This window comes from Symphalangus syndactylus, chromosome 13, assembly GCF_028878055.3.
Source record: "Symphalangus syndactylus isolate Jambi chromosome 13, NHGRI_mSymSyn1-v2.1_pri, whole genome shotgun sequence".
Lineage (NCBI taxonomy): Eukaryota > Metazoa > Chordata > Mammalia > Primates > Hylobatidae > Symphalangus > Symphalangus syndactylus.
Genome location: NC_072435.2, coordinates 51,522,470 through 51,537,947, shown reverse-complemented (window position 1 = coordinate 51,537,947; position 15,478 = coordinate 51,522,470). Strand labels below are relative to the sequence as shown.

Sequence of the window (15,478 nt, the reverse complement as noted above, 5' to 3'; positions counted from 1 at the left end):
AAGCTTTGAAGATACACCTTTTAGTAACTACATATTTGCAAAAAGCTTGATCATCTTATTGCTTCTCTAAAAAAATTGCGAAGGGAATCCATCTGTCTTCTATTATGCCAAACTTTAGAGGTTTGCAATAATATCAATGCATGACACACTTTTTACTCAACTTTTTATTGTAGAGAAGTTATTTTTCTTTAAAAAATGCTATTTATGTTAACGACATAGTTTTCAGAAAATATTTTTGTTGTCACAACCTGGGTTTTTGCTTACTACTGACATCTAGTGGGTAAAGGCCATCAATGCTGTTAAACTTCCTGCAATGCACCAACAAAGCATTTATTTCCTCACAACACAGCATTATCTAGCTCAAAATATCAACAGTGCTAAGGTAGTAAAATCTAAACCAGAAGCAGATTTTTTAAAGATCTCAATTTTAATTTCTTACACAGTATATAAACACAGATTCTTTGAGATTCTCAATAAGTTAGGACTTAAAGAGTCTCAAGGGTGAAAGAAAACACAAATAATATGCTTCAATATGTTAGTAGGCACAATACAGCTTATGGTGTCTATAGCTATGAACTAACACTGAGATTGATATTATAAAAAGTAATGAGTTGGAATAATAAGAAAGGTTTTAAAAGAGCTCACCTTTTCTTCATGTGATAATATATTGCTAAGGCCACACTACGGAAAGAGAAAAAATCATAACAATGGATTTTATCATTTGTTGGGTCTAAAAACTTTTTTTAAAAGGGGGGGAGGAAGAAATTTTCCCAGTGGCCCTGAAATTTAAATCTTCTACTTCAGAACGTTACCATTACGGCACTACATTCTTGTTTTAGTTTTTTGTCTTTTAACAAAAATACGAGGATCAAAATGCTAGGCAATATACTGTTAGAAGACATGTTTCTGTTGATGATTATAATATATAAATAATAACATATTTCCCTGTTAGATGCTCTTCTACCCACAAAGCCTTTCATCCCATGCAATTTATACCTATGTGTTACATATGCTTAAATTTAAGACATACAGTAGTGGCTTTTTTTAAGTCGTTAGGCCCTGCACTTTAGTTGATTTAATTAACTATCTCCTAACCATCCGTTTTATTATTTCCTAAAAATTAATGATAAAAGTGTTTTATACCAAATTAAATCATTTACAATAACTTTTGCATAATTCATATTAGTAAACCTAAGTACACACAAAATCAATGATAGCTTTCTGAAAATAAGCAGTGCTAAGATAATGCAGCATAACACTACACAGTATAATATTAAGGGCAGGTACTTTCAATTAGTTTAAATGAAATATTTATGAACAAGTAAAACTCTTCAGATATATGTTACTGTATTCTTAAGTTATCTACAGACACTGTGTATCAGGAAACATAAGTTATGTTTTTCCATCTGCCCACAGCATCTAAAATGAGGCTGAAATAATTGAGGGAAGGCAAATCTGAATTTTAACAGTAGGTCTATATAATATTAGCATGTTTTTAAAAGCCTGTAACATTAGTATCTAAGATGGCTATGTCTATAGTGCTTCAAGAAGTTTTTAATCTCTAAAATAATTTTAAAATCACAGAATGTGAAGTTACCTGCTGAAAAGGACCAATGATCTAAATGACATTTAATCCAATACCATTTTACAGATAAGAAAAACAATGTTTAAAATTGACTTGCCCAAGGTCCCACCAAATAGGAGCAGCTTGTTGTCCTAAATTCAAATCAAGCAGTGGCTCTCAAACTTTGCTGCACTTTGGAATCACCTGAAGAGCTTTAAAATCTGCCTTCTTTTTCACACGAGACATTTTGATTTAATTAGCATTGTGTATAACTTTGAACATCGGGGTTGTTGTTAAAATTTCCCAAGTGATTCCAACGTACAGCAGGGTTTCCGAATGATTGAGCTGGGGTTCAAATCAGAATCTTCTGAGATGCTTTTATACATATAAGAATGCCTCACATCCATCCCTATTTTCCTTCTTTTTTTTTTTTGAGACGGAGCCTCGCTCTGTCGCCCAGGCTGGAGTGCAGTGGCGCAATCTCGGCTCACTGCAAGCTCCGCCTCCCAGGTTCACGCCATTCTCTTGCCTCAGCCTCTCCAAGTAGCTGGGACTACAGGCGCCCGCCACCACGCCCGCCTAATTTTTTGTATTTTTAGTAGAGACGGGGTTTCACCGTGGTCTCGATCTCCTGACCTCGTGATCCGCCCGCCTCGGCCTCCCAAAGTGCTGGGATTACAAGCGTGAGCCACGACGCCCGGCCTCCATCCCTATTTTCTTAAAAGGCTTCTGAGTGCCTGGAGTTGAAGGAGAGGTGGAGGTAGGAAGAGGCATGTGATTGCAGACATATATTTTAAGAAAACTTGCATAAGGAATCAAATGTGGTCCATGCATTCCATTGAGAACAATGCTCTACTCACCTATATAAAACATTTTCCAAAATCTGTTCATAAACCCATTATGCCTGATTAATTTGCTCAATAAACCTTTGTTTTACAATAGTGAATATACCAAGTGATCATTTCTGACAGAAAATTAAAACTTACTACACTTCCAAAAGTAGAATTCTAAAAATTAGAATGATGGAGGAAAAAACATAAACTTTATGAATACTTGTTTGAGCAAGATTAATCTTTAAAACTACTTTTGAATTGTATACTAACATATTACAATCTTTTGAATAGAAGCCAGGGACTCTAGCCAAAGTACAGTTTTATTTTTTGTTTGTTTGTTTGTTTTGCTGGTTTCTTTCTTTTTTTTTTTTTTTTTGCCCAAGGATTTAGAGACTTGGCTGAATACAGAAGTTTAGTGATTACTTAATAGGTAACAAAGCTTAAGACTCTAGACAGAGTTTGAGTTAAGTTTTTGCTGAAACACAGTTTTATCTCAATCACTGTTAAAAGTGAGATAGAAAAGTGACATTATTATGAGTGTAAACTTCCTACTTTTAATTAAAATAGAAGTTACTAACAATTGGTTTGGCTAGGAAAGCTAGTGCATTAGAAACAAAATTGTTTATAAGCTAGCTATGTTTATAGAATGAAAAGTAAAACTGACAACCGTCCTTTTGTGAAGAAAAAGAAGTAAAATGAAAGATAAAGACATTAATATTCTAAATTAGCACTCTCCAAACTGTTTTCTAAAACTGTGTTCCAAAAATTAAACACTCATAATCCAAGCAGATGATCATGATGTTCTCTAGACAACCCCAACGGAGCTGTTGTTGTTATTGTTGCTTTTAAAATAAACTTGAAAGGCTTGTCTTAGGTTGTTCTAAAAGTGCATCTTCAATTGTGCCCTGTGAGGTGTTCATGCAAAATGAAGGGAAGTCAAATGCAGATACATTACGGTGCCAGTAGAGAAAAAGTTGTTCCTTCTTCCAAGATTAATGTCAAAAGTAGTACACATTGATTGATTTAGGCCTGTAACTCATAAAAAAATCCTTTTTTGGGGGGGAAAACATCCTATAAAGGACACCTATCCTACTCATTGTATTCAACATAAGGCATAAAAGCATCAAATAAATAACTACACTTTTCCAAAGCTTGATTATTTGCTAACTAATTTTCTCTTCCAGTGTGAAGTCTAAAGCTAAAGGAGAAACTGAAAATTAATATTTTTTTGAAAATTAATATTTAGAATCGGAAATCAATATATAGTTGACACCAGTTTCTTAAACTCATTGCCGAAAAGGACAATCAAACAGCTGAAATAACCGAGGATGGCTGGGATGATTTTAGAATAAGGGGCTGTGTCCCTTGACATCATAGTTGTACTCACGATTTTACTACGGTTGTAAGATGAGGCTGGCTGGCTGTGCTGTCATCTAGGTATATGGTTGAACATGAGCTGCACTTTTTAATAAAATGCTTAGTGGGTACCTGAAGGGGAAGGGAAATAGAAGAAAACATCACAGTAAGTTAAACCTATAAAAGTGTATTTTTTCCCATTGCTTAAAATGTCAAATGACAAAGTACTAAGGTACTTCTTATACTTCATGAACTGAGTGTGGAATCATGTGCACTCCATGGGAAACCCACTGGAGGCTCTTAAATTCAACAGAGGATGTTTGAGAAATGGGTTATAAAAGGCTGCCCTAAATATGGTACCTGTCATCAGACCTGGCAAGCGTCTATTGTGAATTCCCCTTTATAAATAATGAGAAATGTTTAAGATTTCAGTGTTTTTAAAGCAATATAAAGCAGCTGAGATTTTCTATTATTTACTTACTACAATAAGCTGTAATGCATTAAATAATATTGGCACAAGAGAATTTTATTGCAATGAATGAAGACTAATGCTACATTACTAAGTTACTAACCCTAAATGTAATCTTCGAGAAGACAGTGGGACAAAAGAAGTGTTTTAGATTCAGATGCTCTGTGTGCCAGGGCTGCTCCATAACCAGCAATAGAGAAAGCCATAGCATTCTCTAGTCCTGTTTTCTCACGTTGAAGATAAAAAGACTATCACTTTAATATTCTCTCACACCCTGAAAACAGATAACAAAGACAACTCTAGGAATCTAACTTTCACTTCATGTTTCAATAAGACTGCCAGGACATCACTCAAATGAGACTCTCGGAGAATACTTTCCATTCATTTCAAAAGTTGATTCATTTTATTCTACAAGTCATTTGACCTGCTCGTAGGCATTCTCCTGCCACACAGTTTCCTTTTGCTCTCTGCCTAGGATTCTTTTTCTTTGTCCCAGCAAGCTTGACCCCATTTACCCTCTGGGATTCCTTTGCCAGCAACCACAACACAAAATATTTCCATTTTTGTAAACTAGTCAGTCTAATTCATGACTTGTTACATGATACCAATTCTTACAGAGTATTCCCCTCATAAGAAAGTAGGTCTTTCCAAGGAAGGGAGAGTCCTTTCTTCTCTACCTGGAGATGCTGAGCACAAAATTTTGGACAAGTTTAAAAGTTCAACAAGTGCTTGACAAATTAATTAAATCAGTTCCAATTTGGAAGATGAATCTTACCATATTTAATTATATCAAATACACTAACAATTTACTGTTTATAGGTATTATTTCAGGTAGTCAAAACTAGAAAGGAACAACTTATCTTCATTCAGTCTGCATAAATGCCAAGAATATAAAATTTTACAAACTTTAACACAAAATGGAAGGTGTTACTTAGTAGTCTTAAGTCTTACTTTCTAGTCTTAAGACTAGAAAATCATCATACCTCATAGTTTAGTAAGCCAAAACCAAAACATTACCATCAAAGGTCCAGTATCTGTTGAACTCCTATACTGACTTTTTTTTCATTGTACCTGCTGCCTTTTGTTTTAGTCCATTGAAAATTCTAAAGTTTACTTTTGTCTCTCTCCTTTTTGGGAGGACAAATTTTAGGTATGTTTTTAAAGAATTAGCCTTTATTTTGAGACAGGGTCTCACTTCGCTGCCCAGGCTGGAGCGCATTGGCACAATCAGAGCTAACAGCAGCCTCAAACTCCTGGGCTCAAGTAATCCTCTGCCTTAGCCTGCTGAGTAGGTGAGACAACAGGGACATGCCACCGTGCCTGGCTAATTTGTTTTTTAATGTTTTTGTAGAGATGCAGTCTTGCTATGTTGACCAGGCTAAAAATGAACACATTTTAATTTAATATTTCTAACACTTTGGGCATTAATGAAAACAGCTCCATTTATAGTGTGAAGTAATGGAACAATATGGCAGGGTATAAAATTTGAATAGGAATACTAAACAAGGGCCGGCCACAGTGGCTCACACCTATAATCCCAGCACTTTGAGAGGCCAAGGCAGGCAGATCACTTGAGGTCAGGAGTTCGAGACCTGCCTGGCCAACATGGTGAAACCCTGTCTCTACTAAAATGTAGCCAGGTACAGTGGTGGGTGCCTGTAATCCCAGTTACTCAGGAGTCTGAGGTGGGAGAATTGCTTGAACCTGGGACGTGGAGGTTGCAGTGAGGTGAGATTGTACCACTGCACTCCAGCCTAAATGACAGAGTGAGACCTTGTCTCAGAAATAAAAATAAAACTAAAAAAGGCCCTGGTAGAAAAGTGTAATACATTTATTATAAATATATAAGTAAAATTCTCTGGATTAATATTAATTATATTGAAATTAAATTATAATTTACACTTTAAATATAGGTCACAAATTTGGGTTAAATATAATAGATTGATGATAAATTTATTCCCTCTCCCTCCTAAAATCTCATTAGAATTACTCATATAACTCAAGTTATATGCAGGACCAATAGAGAAGATTGACATTGATGATTTTTAATAAATGCTGAATTATAAAAAGTAGATAATGGAGTGGTAACTGGCATGGTAGCACAACTTTGGTGCCTACAGGAAGTGACTGGAACAGAAACAAGCAAGCCAGTTTGTCTTCCAGAACCCAAGGCAGAATTCAACTTAGAGGGAAAGGGCACCTTTGAAAGTAGGGTGAAACATAAAATAAAAGTGAGGTCAGTTGAAAATCTGTGGTTAGAGCCCCAAGTCCACCTGTCCTTCCATCTTACAAGGAGTTTAAATGTGTGTTCTCTGGATATATAAAAGCTGAAATTTATGGGCTCAGAGATACCATAGCTAAAACCTGAGAGATGGAAAAAACTGTACATCAAGAAGCAGAACTCCACCCCTGCTTCTGGAAAGCAAGTCACCATGCTTTTACATCCCAGGCAGAAAATTGGGAGAGCCTTCTCAGAAGGAACTGAATGGTCCCAGAGTAAAGATCCCCAGATAATACACTGAAGTCCCCCAAATGAAATGCTGGCTTTATTTCCAAAACCTCACAGTGAGTCTCCTTAGTGAACAGAAGTCCGGCTTCCAGTGAAGGCCAAGGACCACCATTCAAGAGAGAGCAAAACAACAGGAAAAAATAATTCATAGGACCAGTAAAAATTTTGGAGCAAAACTTTAAAAAAATACCCTCAACAAGAGAAACACAAGAAATATTAAACTATAAAGTAAAAAATATCCAAGAAGTAGAAGGAAAAAGACAAACTGGAAAATAGGAGGGGGTGGGGGGATTAAAAACCAATGCGGATACATGAGTCTAAGCAGCCCAGCATCTGAATAACAAGAATATCAGAAAAAATTAACAGAGAAAATAGAGAAGAAAGAAATTCTCTAGAAGAGATAATCTGAAGACTTAGTAGCCCCAATAAAGGGAAAAGATCCTCACACCAAGCTGCATTATAAAATTTCAGAATCCCAGAGAGAAAGAAGGCCCTAAAAAGCTTCTAGAGATATGTAAAACCCGGTTACAAATAATGTATCACACAATGGCAACAGATTAAAAAACAATACTATAATGAGAACACAATTACAAAATACCTTTAGAACCCTAACATTTAGTTTCAACCTGAAATTTTATACTGTATCAAAGAGGAAGTGCTTTAAGACTAGCTGGGTCTCTAAACATGTTCCTATGTGCCCTTTCCCAGGAAAATGTGCTCTAGTACAACTAGAGAGGGTAACAAGGCAGAAAGAAACACAGAATCTAGGACTCAGGGAATCTCACAGAAGACGGCAGTTAAGTGAGATCTCAGAAGACTTTCAAGAGATAGCTTAGAAAAGCAAGCATGTAGCACATCTAGGAAAGCCACTCTACACTGAACTAGGATGACAAAAGGCCAAGGAAAGTTGCCCCAAGAGAAATATAAAACAGATGTATTTGAGCTGATGAATATTTTTGATAAGCATGTGACAAATGTTACAACACTTGCGGTAAGAATAACTGTTAGAGAACAGGCAAATGAATATAGTCAGACGATTAATTCCATGCTAAAAATTACAGGATGTGATAAAGCAGAGAGACCAGCCAAGGGCTACTTACTGCATTTGGCTGGGTAAACTATATTAGGCCAGGAAAAGGATTATCTGGGAGAAGTGAAGAAGTGCTCAGATGCCAGAACTGTTTAAATGAATGAAGGATATGTAATGCAGATGCACAGCTGAAACACTGTATGACTTAGCAGTAATAATACTGGCATAAGCAGAATCATGTAAATATTACAGATTTAATAAAAGTGTGCTACAATTGGACAAAACAGTGGGAAAAAAATAATGTCATGGTATACCCAGAAAGCTGTGCTTTTACCTGCTATACCAGAAAGTCAATAGACCGTGTGGAAAATTAACTTAGCTATTCTAATTTTGTTTTTTGATTTATTTTAAGATTAAATAAAGATCTTTATACCACAACCACATACTTAAAATTTAACTTGCCTGTCAGATCCTTTTAAAGGTGGACACACTAAGCTAAAGACTTTTCTGCATAAATCTGATCCTTGGAAAGACAGAAGAGATTTACAAAGTCCACAAAGAGAGTTCCATGCTAATAGCACTGGGTCCTCATTTTATTTTTAAGGAATCAAGATAGATATATTTTACTTCAAACTATGAATTTCTTAACTTTGTGACTATTTACTTACATGGTTCATGTGGTTGCTCTTTCTCTTTTCTTGAACTAAGAATAAAAAAAAACAGTTCTGATACGAATATAAAATAAAATAGTTGCTAACATCTGATTGATTATCCCTATGCAAAATGAGACAAAATTCCATTTAAAAATAATTTCCAACTATTTATAATTTAAATTATAGGGCATAATAAATCTCATAAAGTAAAATCTAAAAACTTGGCTTTATTTTTTGTCCTAACAGATATTCTATTACATTCGTAACCAGGCATGGTGGCATGTGCCTGTTATCCCAGCTACGTGGGAGGCTGAGGGAGGAGAATTGCTTGAACCAGGAGGCGGAGGTTGCAGTGAGCCAAGATCGCACCATTGCACTCCAGCTGTGGGCAAGAGAGCAAGACTCCGTCTCTGGGTAAAAAACATATCTATCTGTCTATCTATTTATCTCTATCTATCATCTATCTATCTATCTATCTATCATCTATCTATCTATCATCTATCTATCTATCTCTCTATCTATCCATTTTATTACAGTCAAATGAAAGGATCCTCATGTACAAAAAAAGGGGCATAACAACTTAAGCCAGATGAGAAATTTAGCTAATAAATAAGTTTAACTGTTGCATATATGAGCCGTGATTCATTGGTATTTTCTCACTCTGCGTTTACACATGGATTACTTTAATTACCAGAATCTAAGAGCTAGGAGCTCTAAGAACTAGTTCCTGGCCAGGTGCAAATCTGTAGATGCACCAGAATCCCTGTAAGCATCTCAAACCACTTATTGGTCATCTACTAATATGTCACTAACAAAAAAATGTGTCTTTGCACAACTGGAAAGTAACCTATCTTACATTTAAATTTTAAAATGAGTATGCAAACTTAATTGGACATAGTATCTGCAGCAAACAAAATCATTTTTTTTTTTTCTAACAAAAGCCAAAATAACAAAAGCTCCAAGAGGGACTTGGGCCATGCTTTGTTTCCTACACTCCCTCCTCCTTTGATGCTGGAAGGCCTTGAAGGCAAACAATCCTACCACTGAAGACTTGAGGGACATGAAATAGCCTTCACTGCTTCCACACACTCTGTGAGAAGCCCATGGCTCTGGAAGGAACTAATAAATACAATTCTGATATGGTTTAGATATTTCTCCCACTCCAGATGTCATATGAGAATGTGACCCTCAATGTTGGAGACAGGGCCTCCCGGGAGGTGTTTGGGTAATGGCGGTGGATTCCTTATGAATGGCTTGGTGCCATCCTCACAATAATGAGCAAATTCTCATTCTGGTAATTTACATAAGAGCTAGTTAAGAGTGTGGCACCTTCCACCCTCCCCTCTCTCTTGCTTCCTTTCTCATGTGAAACCACCTGCTCTCCTTTTGCCTTCCATTATGATTGTAAGCTTGCTGAGGTCCTCAGCAGAAGCAGGTGTTGAAGCTATGTTTGTAAAGCCTGCAGAACTAGGAGCCAATTAAACTTTTTTTAAAAATAAATTACCCAGACTCAGGTATTTCTTTATAGCAATGCAAAAATGAACAAACACAAGTCCTGACCAGAGATGACTGACTTAACGCAGGCGAAATCCACACAAACCATAAGAGCACAATTAGAAACCCAAATTTTATTGTGCTGCATTACTTCAAATATTATTATAGAACCCTCATTTATATTCTTACTGTTGAAATCAACTAAAAAACTTGGTTGTATATGGCTTTTTGATCAAATAAACTACGATTTAACATAACATTTAAAATATAAGCAGGAGTACTGGATATTTAAATTTATATTACATTAACAGGAAAAGTTTAATAGCTTAAAAGTTTTGAGTAGCATAAACTTGGATGTGATAAACTCATATGGTTAAAGCACTGTATAAGAGGAGGCTGAAATCACAAATTTAATCCCCAATGATGAACAAATGATTTTTTTAATTTGTTTAAATAAAAACCAAGCTGAAGCCTAAATTCTATCATTCATCATTAAAATGAACTCTTTGGAGCAAGGGAAAAAGGGTGAAAGACAAAAAATTATGAATAAAAAATTATGAATAAAGATAAATCTATGACTACTCCTAAATCACATGACAAATGGTGTTGCTAAAAGGTAGCAAAATGTATAAACAGAAAGTTTACATGTTTTCACTAACAACTAAAGAGAAGTATTTCACACATTAAAATAGGACAAGTGAATATATGAAAAGTTGAAAAATTTAAACCAATGTAAGTTTCTCTAAATACTGTCTATAATACACTCATTATGACAGAGAGTTTTCAGTCGTCTTCTTGGTGGAAGAAACAGCGTCGTCTCACCATCTGTTTGAGCTTTTTGCAAGAAGATTGTGCCTGCCCTTGGATCATCAGAAGGGTTTGGCTCCAAAGCGCTATCTACAGAGAAAAAAAAAATGTGATAATTTATGTGAATAGAAAAAATGATTTTTAAAGTAGCTACACATTCATTTTAATCACTTTAAATAGTAATGAAAAAAGTTTCTAGTGATAAATATGAAGGAAATAAAGGCAAAAATATAATTCTACTTGTGAATGCAAAATTATAGCCTCTCTGCATATATATAGAATAAAACTGGGCTATGTCAAGGACTTTCAAAGAGACTAAAACTAAATAATCTAATGCAAAAGAGGACTCATATACATGCCCTGCTCCTTCTGCTGCAAAACTCTGCTCCTTAGTTCAGCTAAAACCAGGTTCTTGTCACACGACCAAGAAAGATTAGGCTCAAGGACACATTGAAGGGTGAGTAGAACAGAATTTACTTGGCAAAAAGGAAAAAAAATTCTCAGAAAAGCGAGAGGGGATCCTTCCAGCGGGCTCCCAACTCACAGACTGAATACCAGGCCACCACACACAAGCTGAAGAAGCCAGGCTCCTCCCCACTGCACAAGATGCAAACTTCTCGTGACCCCACCCCATTCTCCTAGTGCATAGGCAGGTCACAGATTCTCTGGACACCCTCCCCCTCATCTGCCTCCTGCATCTACCACTTCTACTTATCAAATAAAAAGATAATCACTTGCCTCTCTAGTGATATTCGCAGCACATTTTAGGAATAGGCTCAAGCAGCAAGTGATGCTGTGGAAAAATTACTGTCAGACACTAGCTCAATATATCAAACATGCTAAAATAAAGAGCTGTTTTTTGGCCACTATCCCTCAGAAAATAACATGGCTAACTCATCTACTTGTCTGTGATTTATTCAGGGGCAATTCATCATGGCAGATTTAAGTGGACTACATAAAAAGTTCAATGCTCTAATCTATAAGGACACTTTCATGTCAGAAAATGATTTTTAACTTTTGCCCTCCATTTCCAAAGCTAAAATCTCATTTCTTTCCAGCACATGATTCATTTGGGACTTCATCAAGAGTACTTTTGAAACAGATCTTACTTAGATCTTCTTCTAAAAAATGTTGGCCCTATATATGTCAAGGTAGGTCTGTTTACAGTCCACCTTGCACCAAAGGGAGATAATCCATCTAAGCAAGACTAAAAATAATATTCTTGAATTTTTATTACACAAACTTTGTCATCATATAATAAAAGTTGTAATAAGGGAAAATAAAAACCTATGACACTCCTCAGCACTGTCCATCTCAACCCACTTATCTTAAGCAATCCTGTAAGAAACTAGGTGAAGATCCACACAGAGTAATAATTAAGGCAATATTTTCCAAATCACATATTAATAACTGTTCTACTTTTTAAAAAGGGGTTTAGTGGGCAAATCACAATCCGCTCTATCCCTTGCTTTTACAAAATCAAAGTGCACAGTGGTACAGTAAAAACTAATCAGCCTGTTAGTGAATACTGTCCAACTCAGCATTTCACAAATTTATCTACCCAGGATCCTTTCCTTCCCTCCAATTAAAGTGGTTAGAATCTAGTATAAAAATAATTTGGGAGTTTCTGATTTAGCAGAAATCCGAATCATCCATTTTAATAATACTGCCGTCTCACTAGAATATTACATAGCTAACAAATCTGCTTTTTCTCCATGATTTGAAGTTCATTGGGAGAAAACATTTTTATGTAAAAAACTTACACAAAAGTCATTTTCAAGTTTTTTTCCCACATATTTGAAAATTTGATGATATAATGTTAGCTATGTGGAAAAATAAAATCGTTTGTGCACAACATGACAGGAAGAGACTTGTATAGCCGTCCCTAACCTAAAGCTTCTGAAAAAGTCCATGACTACTTTGTACCAAAAAAGCAAATATATTATCATTTGAGTGTGAAATGTTTGCAGAATTCATATAATGTTTCAGTACCTGTGTCATAATGTTTAATTTGGAATTTTCCATGGAAGCCCAGGAAAATTATGTACAAGATTCAAAAAGTAGCAGGCTTACACCCATACACATATACCCCACACATAAAACCAAGATGTGCTATTGTGTATTTCAATACAAGAATCAAGAAGAAATGAAAACATACAGGAAATAAAACAAGATCAGCTCAAGTAACAAGCTGTCACTCCCCCATTCCTGGGGTTTTATGCTGGGCATCTGACCAAGGGGTTGGCCAGTCAATCGCAGTTCATCTGGGACTTCCCAAGAATTAGAGGAGAAAGGAAGAACTGGCTCACAGGACTGGTAGCTGACCAGGAGTTGCCAGTGGCTCCCATTGCCATCAAGAGAAGGGTATTTTCAGGAGAGATCAACAGAGAAGAGCATAACTGAGATAGGTTCTGGGGATATCATTTGATTCCTTGGTCAAGTAGTGCCTCACTGACTCCTGTTAACTCCCTGGCTATACAAGTTAATTTTTCAATAAACATTTTTAACTATTTTGAGGTAGATTTTCTTCAACTGGCAGCTGTAAGAGACTTGGTTAGTCAGCACTACTGATAGTACTGATGATTACACTAAAGGCAGGAATAGGTAAAAGTCTCTTGCTTACTTCTTAAGAAATGTCTTATCAAGAACAGAAATTTGCAACAGCCAAAATAATGCCTTGTTTAAAACTCACAACCATTACCTTTTGTTTTCCTTATGCATGGTAAAAAAAAAAAAAAAAAAAAAAACCTCTAAGCAGTACACCATTCATGTTTTGTTTTCTTACAAATGACCTTGACCCCTTTGGAAAATATTGGCTCATCAAGTGTTATTCCTATACTTTACTTAGCCAATGCCCTACCGTTGGTGATTTAGGCATTTACAAAGTTTTGTTCTTATGAGGAAAACCTTCATGTATAGTATCTTGTACTTTTTTTTAGAGATCCTTAAGAAAGATTTTCAAAAGTGGAATGACTAGAACAAAGGTGAGATTGTTTTCATGAATCAATATATAGCGTTAAGTTGCTTTCTAAAGAAGATATGGGCATATTAGGGCACAGTGCTTCAAATCACACCAGTTTTAGCTTCTAGTTCAGCTTTGGATACTTAAAACAATTCCTACTGATGTGAAGGACGAACACTATTGAGGCTGTAACTTATATTTGTTTATTAGATTGTACACTGTGACCATTTTTCCATAGTTAACAATGTTATTTCCACTTTGATGAGTTTCATATCATTTGTACATACTGTATGTACTGAACTCACTAGGAATTTACTAGTGTTTATTTGCATGGGGTTTTCAGAAAATGTTCATTTTATGTCTATAGCCTACCACAATTTTCTATATAACTTGTAATTTCTGCTGATGACAAATACCACATATTGCTATTTTATAGAATGGACACTTAAGCCATTAGACAGAAACTTAAACACATACACTGTTATTTCTGCATTCTCCATTAACTCTTTTCCCAAGAGCCTAAGGAGACTCTGAGAAATCACACTACTCTTTTTTCATTGTCACAAAAGACTGCCAACTATTAAATAAAATATTAGGCCCCATAGACAGGCACATGCAGAGATTTAGAGATATCCAGAGGACAAAAACACAGTAACTACACAACTTATATGTGAATGCCTTCAAAAATTATTTTTGTAACCTGCTAAAATGTTTGAAACTAGGAAAATAATTTTGATCTCATGATTAGGGGTTATAACTATCACGTATTTTAAGACCCAGTGTTTTTGTACTATCAATTTAAATTACAACGTAATCTGGCAGCATAATAGAATGATGGGGAAACATATGACTTAAAAACAGTTGTGCCCAGGTCTAAATGTAAACATCCCTCAGAGGAAGGAATCTGTAGACCCGCTGACACTGAATACTGGTTTTTCTCTAGATTCTATTAGTCGTAAGATCTATCTCAATTGTAAAGATGTTAAAAACGTAACAAAACAATGTATGCAATTTAGAATAACTAAAATGCATTATTAAAGGCCAAAGGTGTTAAAATTATGCAACTGTAAACTGGCAAGAAATAACTTTTCCTGTCAAAATATTAACAGGAAGAGGGCAGAAATGAAGGAATTAACTGACAGAAGGAGCATATTCAGAGAAAGAGATTAATTTCAACATATTACTTTCATATATCCCAATTAAATAAAATACGTCAACACTTTCTGAGCCAACTGCTGGGCATCTGTTTATGTAAAGGCTTACTGCATTTAGCGACCTGCTCTATCATCCCTATACTGTACCTGGTATTAGTTTTATGGCCTATAAAAACATTCCAAGTCTCTCAATTATGATGCAGTTTGAGATTTTATCTAAGGCCAGACTTTTCACACATCAGATGCTACCTACCTGCTAGCCTTGAGCTGGCCTGCCGGTATCACCTGAGGGCACATGTGGAGCTCCTTTGTGCCCATCTCAAGCTCACTCATGCCTTGGTTCTGCTTTCCCAGGTCGGACAACCCCACCTTGGGCTTCCTAACCACTGCTGTTCCTCCATGTCAGTTGTCCGTCTTGCCATAACTTTTCAACTCCTTGATCTGTTTTAGTGACTGTGACTGAGCTGTGACATTTCATATTAGGTAGTATACTTTCCCCCTTTATATGTTTCTTTTTTTTTTTTTGACAGATCCTCACACTGTCACTCATGCTGGAGTGCAGTGGTGTGATCTCGGCTCACTGCAAGCTCCACCTCCCAGGTTCACGCCATTCTTCTGCCTCAGCCTCCCGAGTAGCTGGGACTACA

At 35.9% G+C, this 15,478-nt stretch overlaps 1 protein-coding gene across 1 annotated transcript in view; it reads right to left on the bottom strand.

Annotated features, from left to right (window-relative positions):
- Nucleotides 1-15,478, bottom strand: part of LOC129459854 (cyclin-Y-like protein 2) — a 49,592-nt gene that overhangs the window by 19,166 nt on the left and 14,948 nt on the right. Inside the window, 4 exon segments of the mRNA XM_063614899.1 lie at nt 646-681; nt 3,785-3,885; nt 8,430-8,464; nt 10,731-10,805. Of these exon segments, the coding sequence (XP_063470969.1) occupies nt 646-681; nt 3,785-3,885; nt 8,430-8,464; nt 10,731-10,805 (247 nt within the window).